Source organism: Cydia fagiglandana, chromosome 12 (genome assembly GCF_963556715.1).
Source record: "Cydia fagiglandana chromosome 12, ilCydFagi1.1, whole genome shotgun sequence".
Lineage (NCBI taxonomy): Eukaryota > Metazoa > Arthropoda > Insecta > Lepidoptera > Tortricidae > Cydia > Cydia fagiglandana.
Window position 1 is genome coordinate 2,156,663 of NC_085943.1, and position 13,140 is coordinate 2,169,802.

The 13,140-nt window shown below is 41.7% G+C and overlaps 1 protein-coding gene across 1 annotated transcript in view; it reads right to left on the reverse strand.

The window, feature by feature from the left end:
- Positions 1 to 387: 387 nt before the first annotated feature.
- Positions 388 to 13,140, reverse strand: part of LOC134669432 (nuclear cap-binding protein subunit 1) — a 41,334-nt gene continuing 28,581 nt past the window's right edge. Inside the window, exons 6-10 of the mRNA XM_063527009.1 lie at positions 6,174 to 6,427; positions 5,373 to 5,616; positions 4,375 to 4,490; positions 1,398 to 1,586; positions 388 to 599 (exon numbers count right to left, since the gene is read on the reverse strand). Of these exons, the coding sequence (XP_063383079.1) occupies positions 486 to 599; positions 1,398 to 1,586; positions 4,375 to 4,490; positions 5,373 to 5,616; positions 6,174 to 6,427 (917 nt within the window). The 3' untranslated portion in view covers positions 388 to 485. The remainder of the gene's footprint in view (positions 600 to 1,397; positions 1,587 to 4,374; positions 4,491 to 5,372; positions 5,617 to 6,173; positions 6,428 to 13,140) is intronic.

The window sequence follows — 13,140 nt, forward strand, 5'->3', positions numbered from 1 at the left end:
TGACAAGAATGCCTACATTGCCAAAGTGACAAACCAATATGGTAATTTGGTATTCCACCTCCAATTTCTTGGTCCAATGTCATTGCGTTTCACTCTCTCATTAGGCAAAATGTGAGACAAAATAATTATTGGATAGATGGAATACCACCCTAAGTGAGACACAGTGCTCTTTCGTACTGTTTTCTCTAGTCTTCTATGTATTGCCAGGCGTGGCTCACTCTGCGATTTCGTCGCTTTGTCTCTTAAATCCATCTCTCCACACCAATTTTGGCGGCTAGCCATAAGCCGCGCGTGGCGCTGTCGCCACCTAGCGGCCATATCTGTCCTGATCGTAACAGACGCGTTTTGTCAGAGAGTGAGTCTTCTGTACCTAGTACTATTATTTATTCTGTGGTATTGCTCGGTGATAACTTCATAAGGTTATATTTAGTAGCAAATGTGAGAGTAGCCCACTTTAGGTACAAATCCACGTTTGCTAACCAGGCCTAGGCCGTGAGCGCGAGGAACTGGTGGAACACGTCGAGAATGTGGGGGTCCAGGTCCTGCGTGAACAGCAGCGTCTCCAGCGTGCTGCTGTACTTCTGCACCTGCTCGTGGTGCTGGAAACGAAACAGGTCTAATTAATGGTTTGGAAACACTTGATCTTAAGACGAAACAGGAGCTGAGCTTTAAATATTTTAGGTAAATATACCCGTCTCGCTAACGGAAGCGGCTCCTAAAACTAGTGCGATAAAGCCAAGGCGAAAAATCTTGCGTAAAAATCTCAAATATCGAGGTTTCGTACTCGACTGTTTCCTCCTCCAAAACTTAACCAATCGTAACCAAATATGGAAATCTAAATGACTATGACATTATCTGTGTCTTTTTTGACTAATTGATATCAGTTTTGAATATTACGCCTCTCATTGCGGCATAATCAATGAGGCCATTTTGGCCATTTTTGAAGGGCTCTAGCGCCTTAAAAAACAAAAATATCAAAAAAATCAAAACGGTCAATCACAGATATTGACAATATTAATCTGTGTTGAAAAAATCATTGCTCTAACATCAAAACCCACGGAGGAAACAGTCGAGTACGTTTGTATGGAGAAATAACCACTCCTGTTGGCTCTTAAGGACAAAACTACGATCATGCCTCTTCTTGTTTCTTAAATGCAATAAGACGTTTTTTTCTAGTCTGTCAATATGTAAATTGCAATTGGACTTATTTTAGCATTATAAACAATTCACTCAAAATTATCATTTTCTTCAATCCGCCAACGGAGCGGCAGATGACATACACCTTCCTTTACGACCTTACGAGGTGCTCGGACAGGATCATGATGAAGCGCTGGAACACGATCAGGAACAGACGCTCCTGGTCCATGTAGGGGGGGGGGGGGACACACAGTACTCACAGCGAGGAAGACCTGCCTGAGGCGGCCGACGGTGCTCCGGTACCAGCCCGTGTTGGGGTCGCGCGCGTCGGTGTCGCAGCGCACGAGGTGCTCGGACAGGATCATGATGAAGCGCTGGAACACGATCAGGAACAGACGCTTCTGGTCCATGTGCGCCGCCTCTAGACGCTCTTCCATGCGCTCCACTGCCTGGAAATTTAAATTAGTGTTAGTAGCAATACTCTAACTAAAGTCTAAACTAACCATAAAAACCGGGCAAGTGCGAGTCGGACTCGCGCACGAAGGGTTCCGTACCATAATGCAAAAAAAAAAAAAAAACCAAAAAGAAAACGGTCACCCATCCAAGTACTGACCCCTCCCGACGCTGCTTAACTTTGGTCAAAAATCACGTTTGTTGTATGGGAGCCCCATTTAAATCTTTATTTTATTCTGTTTTTAGTATTTGTTGTTATAGCGGCAACAGAAATACATCATCTGTGAAAATTTCAACTGTCTAGCTATCACGGTTCGTGAGATACAGCCTGGTGACAGACGGACGGACGGACGGACGGACGGACGGACGGACGGACAGCGAAGTCTTAGTAATAGGGTCCCGTTTTACCCTTTGGGTACGGAACCCTAAAAATCAAGAGACTCATGAAACATGTCCATAGAACTTTGCAATCAGACTTGAAAATCGCACCATCATTAATGTAGTATTTTTTTTTGACAACTTATGAGAAAGAGAAAAATGTGAGGACCCTAGAGAGTGGAAAAAGTGTATACCATATTTAATTTCTATGTTTTAAGTTCAATTATCCAAATTAACAAAGGCTGGAATTTTCGTGGCACTTTGAAGTTGTCATAGTGACTTCTCATTTATTGTTTTATTATTATTTGTTTGTCCTTTCCAGATCTCGGGACCATGGGGTCCCGGACTTTTGAGAGGCGTGCGTGGGGCCGAAGCCAACAGCGCAGAAGCCCTTTAAGACAGTTTAATCTAAAAACAAGGGATACACGTGGCGGATACCATCCCCGAGCGCACAATATGATACATCCGGAGATGGTCCCCGCCAGGTGCAAAGACTATTGCAGTGCAGCACTTTTGTGCTGCGATGGGAACTAATGTCATAGGCTATTGATTTGAATGTTGGATGGACTGGATATCGGGCTATGGGATGAGACTAGCGGACACCTGTCGTGACAATCAGTCTCAATATTGTTAAACACAGGTGGTGACTCGCCAACTCATTGAGTGGGCCCCGCAATGGCCGCACGCACAGTGCGACAACAGGGCAACACTTTGGAGTGGCTGTAAAGTTGTCGAGAGGTGAGTCTGCGGTGTTATTATTATTTCTGTCTTTTACAAATTCTCGGGACCATGGGGTCCCGGGCATTTGGAAGGCGTGCGTGGGGCCGAAGCCAACACGTAGAGGCCCCTTGTAATAAGACAATTTACTCTAAATGTAATGTGACACCAACCGACGATTACCCCTGTTTGCACTATAGTAGTGCACCCAAGGACAAGCCCCGGTTAGTGTAGGACTATTGCAAGAAAAGATACAAAAAGAAACCGGGCTATTGCGTTGAGTTGTTAGTGGGCTAGTAACTGGGACTATGGAGGAGACTATGGCACCTGCCCTGCTCATATGTTAAAAAACATGAAAAAATGGGCCAGGTGGTGACTCGCCAACTCACAACATGGGTCCCCGAAAACGGCCGCTCGCACGGAGCGACAAGGGGACAACATCACGTGAGCGGCTCAGGGCGTGGAGAGGTGTGCACCGCTTTCTACCCAGTGGCTGTAAGCAGCCACTGTGCCAACTCGCGTCTTAGGCATGTTTCACTTCCGCCCTGCGAGCATATAGCTCTGACACCCCACTCTGGACGGCCGGTTAAGGCAAGCCAGAGGTGAGAGTCCTGCGGCCCCTGCTCAGTGTTCACTCCAGCCGGCCAATGAAGGCAAGCTGGAGAGAGGGGCCTGACCGACTCTCGGGGGTATGGGACCCAAGGGACGTCACTTCCCATTCAGCTCGCCACAATTATTATTATTATTATTTATTAAATTGTTTACTTTTATTTAAACACCTAAACATACAGACTATAGAGGCGTTCGCTGCGCTTCTTGTAATCACCTCACAGGTTAGAAACCCTGATTACAGAATAAGTAATAGTATTATCTACAGAAAGGCCACGCACCGCCCCGCCCCGACTCGCATTACCTCGCCCCGCGACTGGCCGCGACATGAATCTGGCGGACTTCTGGCGTCCTCTCAGTAAAGCGACTTACCCACACATACACAATGACGCGTGTCGTGTACAGACGTGCCGCGCACACATAAACGCAAATGATTTTTGATGTATGGCGTGTCCGCCCTGTGTCCCGGTCTAAGGGTGAAGTCCATAGAGGTACAATAATATAGAGATGACACGGGGGAGGGGCCAAACGACCGAACGAGATGCACTTATGGAAATTTCAGTAGGAGTAGCAGAGAAAGCGGTAGTATTGCTTATCCTTGTCACAATCTCACTTTTTGTTTGTTCCCCACCAAAAATGTAGTTTGGTTTATGGTGGGCAACAAATAACCCGACCGAATTACGTAGATTTTTTTTTGGTATGTTGTCAGGAATGTTAAAACGTGTTTTAATATTGTCGCTTTGCGTATGTTTTGTCCCTCACGGAGGCACGCGTATAGCTCATTTATGTATAGTCCGTTTTTTTAGCATTAGAAATAAGGTAAACAATCTTGATGTGTCTTTTAATTGAAAAACTCATTTTAAAAATAAGATACGGCAGATATGTAATAAATACGAACCTAATACGATCATTTATATTCTTCTGCTTTCATAAGTAATAGTTTTTGATTTTTAAAAAGCGTTTTTCAAATAAAAGACATGTCAAGATCGCTTACCTTCTTGCAAGTTCTTTCTAATGCTAAAAAAACAAACTATAATACTAGTCTGTGGTCTATGGTGAAGTCTGATCAGGTGCGCTTACCTCTTCAGTGGGCTTGTCCTGATCTTTCTTCTTCTTGCTGGTGCCCTCATCTTCAGAGTCCGAGCTTGAGGAGTCAGCCCTTGCAAGCTCCGCGCGAGCTTCCTGCAGTTCGCGACCTGGAAATTACAATAATCATGTGTATGTTAGCAGGCCCTTTTGGTCACGTCAACCAAGCAGTGATCTATTCTGACGGCCCTTTAAAGTTCATTACTAATGCCCATTGAATCTAGGAAATCCCATGGCGTCATAAGTTTGCAATACGTGCCGCCCTAAATAGGTATTTCTTTTTGACATAAGTGTCCGCAGGAGCAGAGAATGTGCATTGCAGTCTCCTCTGACTCCTGACAGAGGCTGCATGCCGGCCTCAATGCCACCAAACTAAATTGGTGACCCCCTTGAAGAACAAGAAGAGCACTCTATTTTTGGACGGTTGGACGCAGCAAGCGGAGTAAGGTCTGCAGATTCCAATTCTTACTGGTGAGAAATACCGACAAAGTTATCTCGCTGTGTTTGATTTCGTTACACTGCTACCTACTGCGTCATTATGTCTCCACCGGGTCAGAGCAAGTCTTCGAGCGGCGCCAATTCCGACGTAATGGAAATATCAACAACATCAGTGATGTCCCGCATTCCAGAGTTTTCAAGGGACCTTCCGCGGTTGTGGTTTACGCAATTTGAAGCAATTGTAGCACCACAGAAACAGGCAGATGACTACACGTACAACATGGTTAGTGCCAAGCTGACCGCCATAACCACCAATTTTCGTCGTTAATATTTACTAACATTTTCAATCTGTAATTTTTGACGATCAATTGCACTAAAGTTCGGCAAACACTGAGTGTAACTAGCTCTAACTCCAGAGGATTCGGTTAAACGAAAGCCACAGGCGACTGACAGCCTGGCTATATAAAATAAGCTTTATATTTTATCCCTTTCTTAAAATAACACTAAGTCAAAATGACAGATAAAGACAAACGATTCATAATCCAGGTACTCACTGAGTTTGGAGACGTGCTTATTCATCTTGTCAATAGTAAGATGCAGGATCTCCCACAGCTGCGCGCCCGTGAAGTATGGCGCCATCTCCTTTGAGAACAGCCAAGTGGCCACGGCGCTGCACTCGACTATTTGCGTCTTTAACATCTTGTCCACCAGGACGCAGACCATTTGAGGGTGCCGCTGCCAGAGCTCCCATACGTTGCGGAGGATGCAGATCTGAGCCTCTTCGGATTCGGCGAGGATCTGTGGGAAATACAGGCGATTGTTAATTGATAATGTGCTTTGTAAAGTGAATGTCCATATCGAATGCCAATGAATTGTCAAGGAATGTTAAATTATGTCAAATGTAAGGAGAGGTGCCGAAACACCAACGAAAAGATGTCAAATATAAGAAGCGAGTTTTTACTGCAAGGTTAGAAATTACAATGAATACAAAATGTTGATCTTAGTAATAATTACAGCTAGGTTGAGTGGGAAATTGCGATGCGTGTGCAAGATGACGCTCTACTGTTTGGACAAAGTACAGATGCATCGTTTGCACGGAGATGTTGTTTTGGGTCAGATCAAAGTGCACATGCATAGCTGCAGAAAATGTACATCTTTGTACACTACACTTTAAACGAAGCGAAAACACTTTAAACTCTCGCTTTTTGTAACACCAAAGCTATGTGAGATAGCGCTGCGCTGCCTACGGCTGTCACTTTAGAGCAGCTATTGAACCATTTTTAAAAATATGAGCTGTTTTTGTAAACGTCCCTTGATGATTGATTTCCCCTCATGCGCCACCAAAGAAACCTCACCTTAAAAACGTAATGAAACTTCGATATAGCAGCAAAGCTATGAGAAATGCTCTTGCTGCCCAAGTTAAGTAGTGTCTGGACAAACACATCGATCTTGAGAGGGTTGTGAGGCGCGGCCTGCGCTGCCGAGGGCTGCTCGCCCTCACGGAGGGGGTTCGGGAGCTCCCGGAGAACGTTTAGGGCTTCTTCGGGGGTGCACTTGTTGCGGACGCAGACTACCAGCTGGTGGGCTGCCTCGGTGCCGGGGAGAGATGCTGAAACAAATGTAGATATGTTTAAAAACCGTCTCATTATTGTGTGTACAAAAATGTAGTAGTAAATGACGTCGAAATGACTAAGCCAAAGGCAATCAAAGCCAAATACAAAGGCAATCAATCGCACCTAAATGTCTAAGCGGCAGTTGTACCAACCACAATTAGCGGACTGATCAATGTCTCTCAGCAAAAAAAATTGAAAATTACCATAGAATAAAACTTAGCGAACGCTTTAACGCTGACGGGCGGTCTGGTGCAACCGATCCTAAATGAGACATACACGGTGTAACTAACATGAGGAAACCGAATAATTTTAACCACGCATTGCTGAGGTCAAAAGAAGGAAAAAAATTAATATAAGTTAAGGTCAATTTCGCCAAAAAAAATTTTTTTTTTGTTTTGTTTTTTCAATTTTTTAAAGGTATTTGTAAATAAAAAATAAATTTTATTGGTAAACTTGTTACTTACTTAAAATTGATTTTGACATTTTTTTTTCGTAAAACCTTCTTTTTGCATAGTGTTACTTGTCACTTTTTGACATCTATAAATAAGGATATTTAGACTACGTCCCCCAGCAGCAACATTACCATCAAAAAAGCCTTTTACATTATGTAACAACAAAAACTTGTTTATTTTTAAATTAATATTATTTCTGAAACTAGGCGTTTTTTTTTAAAGTTTATATGACATTTTTGTCTCTAAATATGATCAGGAATACGCTGTTAAAATTATTCGGTTTACTCATGTTACACCGTGTATATAATTAAACTCTTAAAATTAAGAAAGCTTACAATTTTCGAGACCAACGAAACTCCAGTTTCATTCTTATTTCTAGATTCGGACATCGAGTGGAGACTAGAGTGGCATGCCATATATGTGCACATTTCTGGGAGCCTAGCCGAAATGCCAATCGTTTGGGCCGTAGCGAAAGAAACGCTAATGTCGCACTTATCTGGAAGAGTGATAGAGGATTACAGTTTCGTTCGCTACGGCGCAAACGATTGGCATCTTGCCTATGACCTCTGTTTTTCAACGATGTTCTAACAGCAACACATTTAACTGAACATTAGTAGATCTTATCTCACCGCAATAGAGTTCACGTCAGCTCAGCCAACTGTGTCAACGATGGTACAGTCGCCATCAGATATATCGGAGCGGCCAAGGTATTCACAATATCTGAACACGCACTCTAACGCCTTGACAATAGAGGCGTGTTCAGATATTTGTGAACACCTTGATCGCTCCGATATATCTGATGGCGACTGTGCGTCTCCTCGGCGAGATGGCGCAAAAATTCCCGCGCATAAGTCCAATGAGACATAACGCAACGTCGTAATTAATGTAGATGTGCGATAAGATACACAATACGTTGGGCAACTAGTGTGGGAACGAGACAAGTGCTAAGTACATATCTGGTTTGGTGTCAATTCGGCCAGGGAATAGTTTGTTCTGAGATTAATTGGGTACTTTCCTCTACTTAAAATAAATTATTTCACAACGTGCACCAAATAAAGCACCAGATCATTATTAGAAAAACATAGATAGCAGTTATTTTTAAACACAATTTCTATTTAATAAATCGGATGGAAGTATAAAAAGTAGGTGAGTTGACTGTGACGTCACTACACACGTTTTCATATAAATTCCATATTAGCAAATCGTTTTGACAGTTCTAAAAAAGAAGCTGATTTGACTAATAGGAAAGTAGCCAATTAGTCCATACAATCTTGAGGATATCTGATCTAGTTCTGACTCAACGGTATTGATGCACTGGGTAGCTTTTTTTCAACTATAATTGTTTTTTTTTTCATTTTTGAAAGAATGAAAAGTGCGATTATCTCGAAAACCACGAAACTTTTACTAGACCTATAAGTGCATTTTCTGGGTAAGCTTAAGGTGCCTTGTCGGTGGTTAGAAGGTTATCTATTAATTACTGGGCACCCTGTATAAATATATAATTTTTAGTCATTAACAATTCAGCATATATACGTCCCACTGCTGGGCACAGGCCTCCTCTCATGCACGAGAGGACTTGGGCTATAGTCCCCACGCTAGCCCAATGCGGATTGGGGATTTAACATACACCTTTGAATTTCTTCGCAGATGTATGCAGGTTTCCTCACGATGTTTTCCTTCACCGAATTTTTAGTCATTGAACATACTTATTTGTTATCTTTGGGTCCAAATCAATGCAATTAAAAGCAACCATGTGTGAACAGATACAGTATCAAAGCATGCCGTACGTAAATCGTATTTCATCACCGAACTTGCTGCTCTAGCGCCCACAGCGGATAGCGATTGCAGATGAAATCTATTGTAAAGACTTCAAATGCTTTGGTATATTGAGTTTCTGTGATTATATCATTTGATAGCTGGGTTGATTTTTATTTTGTTGTTTCATTTTCGTCAAAAATTTATAAAATTTGGTAATATTGTAGAGCTCCTCATTTTGAGCGGAATAAAAAATAGTATTACGATTCAAGTGGAAATCGTGTCGAATTAAAACTCCCTTTAGGTCGTGTTTCACTTTATCGGCACTCGTTGTAAATCACCTATTCGCACGTGTATTGTACAGTCATCAGCAATAGTATCTTACACAACTAGGGCCGCAAAAATATATCGCGCTCTTATTGCGCTCCAAATAAGAACGTGTCACATATTTTTGCGGCCCTAGTTGTGTAAGATACTATTGCTGATGACTGTACAACGTGGCCCTTTATATTTTCGACATAGGCACGTATTGTGCTAATTACCGCACTAGGGGCGGTAAAGTAGCTTATATGTACTGTAAAATGTATATAATTTTCCGTTCAAACAAAAATCCATACGTTTTCATAACTCAAGGGAATATTTTACACACAGCGAAATTGCGCTTATTATATTGTAGAATGTAGAGCATAGGGAACTTTATCTATCCATCAAATTTTATCGAAATCTGACGAAAGAAAAAACGAGAGTAGTATATAACTCGGCCCAGGTGCACTCGTATAACTCATATACCTACTTACAATTAACTATTGAATTACGTACGGCCAAGGTATAGACAGTCTATGAAAAGTCTGTTATTTTAAACGTCAAACTTCTATGAAATTATGACCTATAAATGACACATGCACTGCGTAGGCTATCAAATCCGCTGCAGACTTTTCATAGACTGACTCTATTTGATTTGATATGATCCTTATACCATCAATCCAACATCAACATGATGATGATGATAATAAATTCCTGCTATCCCTCATTAGGGACATAGGGCTCGCATGACAGAAGAATCCTCCATTTGTCACGATCTTGAGCGGGTACTTCCAGCCGAGACCAGTTGAGCCAGCCTCCTCAACTGATCGCCTCCATGTAGTACAAGGCCAGAAGCCAGATCCACATAAACGGGTGTACCGCGATATAATTTCATTGTTTTTTACCTTTAATTCGATTTTTTTGTCTACCCCGAACATTTTTATAAACTAATTTCGGTTAGTTTAGTGGTGTTTTATTAATATCTCCGTTGACATTTGTTGGGACGTCAGTCTTTCGGTGACCACAGCTGGTGCAACTCAGCTGAAACGTCGGAATTAATGGTAAAAACAATGAAATTATATCGCGGTAGACCCGTTTGTGTAATTGAATATGTGTACAAAACGCGAGAGTTTAAAGTGTCAAATCCACATAAGTCAGTAAATATGTAATGATGATTTCATTAAGGAAAGCGCGGACAATTGTCTATTCAAGCATATCTCTACGCATGTCACATGCATCTATACCAGTGGTTCTTAACCTTTTCAGTCCGGTCACCCCTATGACTAACTAGGGAACCTGATTTTACCCCTCCTCCCAATGGTAATAAAAATTAAAACGTGTACGTTTGTTGTATTGTTATATTAGGTTAGCTTATTACCCCCGTAAAATACCAGTTTTACCCCCACGGGGGTAATTACCCCTAGGTTAAGAACCACTGATCTATACATTCTAATATTCGCGAATATTTGTTATTTATTACTATACAAGATAAATTTGGTTTAGTGATAATGAACCTTAAAAGGCTGCAGATAAAGTTGTAAATTGGGTGTGCAGGAGGGAATGTGTATGTAATATGCGTTCCGCGTGCGACAGGGACATGATGAAGAATTGGTAAAGATTAATTTTTTTAGCACTTAAGGTTCTGCAGATTTTTTTCGATGATAATACTCATCTCACTTCGTCTCAAAAACGAATTCCTAAATCAAAGGAATGAAAATCGTAATGAATATGGACGCCCCGCCCTTATACTTGTTAACGTAACTAGAATTAAAATAAGACTAAATAAATCTGCATTATCACTATAATAATTCTAAAAATGGCCCCTACTGCATGATACCGAAAACGCTGACAGCATTTCCTTGCTGGATTGTTAAGCTGATACGAGGAAGCTGCCAGCTCTTCGGTCTCCTGTGGCTCTCCCGAGTCTCTTCGAAAGGTTGATTTAATTTTTATAATATTCATTTTTATTATAAAGAATATAATAAAAACTAAATCAACCTTTCGAAGCAGAAGCCAGTTTACTATATTCAAAAGAAAAATGCGCAAGGAACCCCGTTCGCAAAAACGGCGAAAAGCGCGCGAGATGGAAAGTGCGCACGCGAGGTTTTCACTCGCCAGCCGCGCCGCGCGCGCTCGCGTGGACGCGGTACCATTTCAGACGGACACATTTTTGCACACAGTTTTTTTTTTAATAAATAAATAAATATTATAGGACATTTTTACACAAATTGACTAACCCCCACGATAAGCTCAAGAAGGCTTGTGTTGTGGGTACTCAGACAACGATATATATAATATATAAATATATAGAAAACCAGCATGACAAACGAACAAATATCTGTATCATCATACAAATAAATGCCCTTATCAGGATTCGAACCCGGGACCATCGGCTTCATAGGCAGGGTCAGACCGGTCGGCGCTCGCGTGGACGCGGGTATAATTTCAGACGGACACATTTTTGCACACAGTCATACATCTTCTAACGAGATTTGTGGATTTTCACACGGCTTAATTTTAGCTAATCCTTTTTATAACCCTAATACTGATCGATCTGTCATTTCGGAACAAAATTAGTATCAAATCAGGATAATGAGGGATATACGTTTTAGGGGTCATCCATTAATTACATCACACGTTTAGGGGGTGGGAGGGGGTCAAGAAAATGTGACATATTGTGACATGGGGGAGGGGGGAGACACACACTTTGTGACGTCACTTTAACTTCATCAGTAACCGAAATTTTGTTTAAATTATTTTATTCGCTGTACATTTAAATAACAAGTTTTTAAAACGATAATCATAAAAAACATTTTTAATATTTTTATTCGTTAGTTTTCTTTCCTAAGCAGTTTTGGGTTCTAAAATTACTAATATTTATATCGTCAAAAATATTTTGATAAAATATTAATAATACTTAGATACTTACTTAATTCGATTTGGCGATTTCGTAGAAAAAATGTGACGTCACACTAGGGGGGAGGGGTTTGCTAAATGTGACCAAGTGTGACAAGGAGGGGGGGAGGGGTCAAAAAACCTAGAAATTCGTGTGACGTAATTAATGGATGACCCCTTACTATAGATTTCGTAATACTTGAGTAAGTTTTAGGTAACTGTGCCTTTACGAGTACCTACTCGTATTTTTGGAGCGTACCGACAATGATGTCTCCTTCCTTCCTCGCGTTATCCCGGCATTCTGCCACGGCTCACATAGGAGCCTGGGGTCCGCTTGACAACTAATCCCATGATTTGACGTAGGCACTAGTTTTACCGTACCGTACCGACAATGATGTCGTTTGCAAAAAAAAAGATTCATTAAACATACAAATATGTCAGCAAGTTTATTTTATTTATTCATCGTTCCACCAAATGCCAAGCATATAACACTAACGTTTTATAATTTTCTAAATAGTTTATTGCGTTTTCACAAACACAATGCAAAGCCGGAAAACTGCGTATCTATTTTTAATTGATTAAAACAATTGCAACACGCAGAGCGTTGACACGGGAAGCAGTTGACAATTTTAAGACGTCGTAAACCGTTTCCTTGTCTCCGATGTGGACAGATAGTCGGCCATCATTTTAAATCGCGAGTCGTTTACGCTTACATAGCAAAGTAATAATCGCAGTCCGTTTACTAAAGGACGCTGCATACGTTCCGTTCTGAAAAAAAAAACATGGCGCCGCTGCGAGTAGCCACACACGCGCAGATTTAGTGCCAGTTGCGCCAACCACACTTAACAGACTGATCAAAATCACTCAGCAGAAGTCTAGGTATTTAAATTCACATACAATCAAATTTAGCGAACGCTTTAACAGTGATAGACGTTTGGTGCAACCGACCCTCACTCTGTCAGATCTACCTGTGTCTGTGTGGGTCAGGCGGGCAAAACGGTCAATATATGGTGAGACCAGGGCTATAACCGCGAAAATCGAAGTTCGCAAATTGCGGGCATCTTTCTCTGTCACTCTAATTACGCCTTCATTGGAATAAAAGAGAAAGATCCCCGCAATTTGCGAATTTCGGTTTTCGCGGTAGCCCCTCTGGGCACAGATTTGCCTGCCAATTGCCCGTTTTTCGCCGTACAGTGCAAATATGTGCGCCTATTGGCTGGTGAATGAAGTGGAAAAGCGACTTGCACGGCTCAAAAAAAATAGATAATGGTCGCTTCAAACGTACGGTGACTTTTACTGACGAC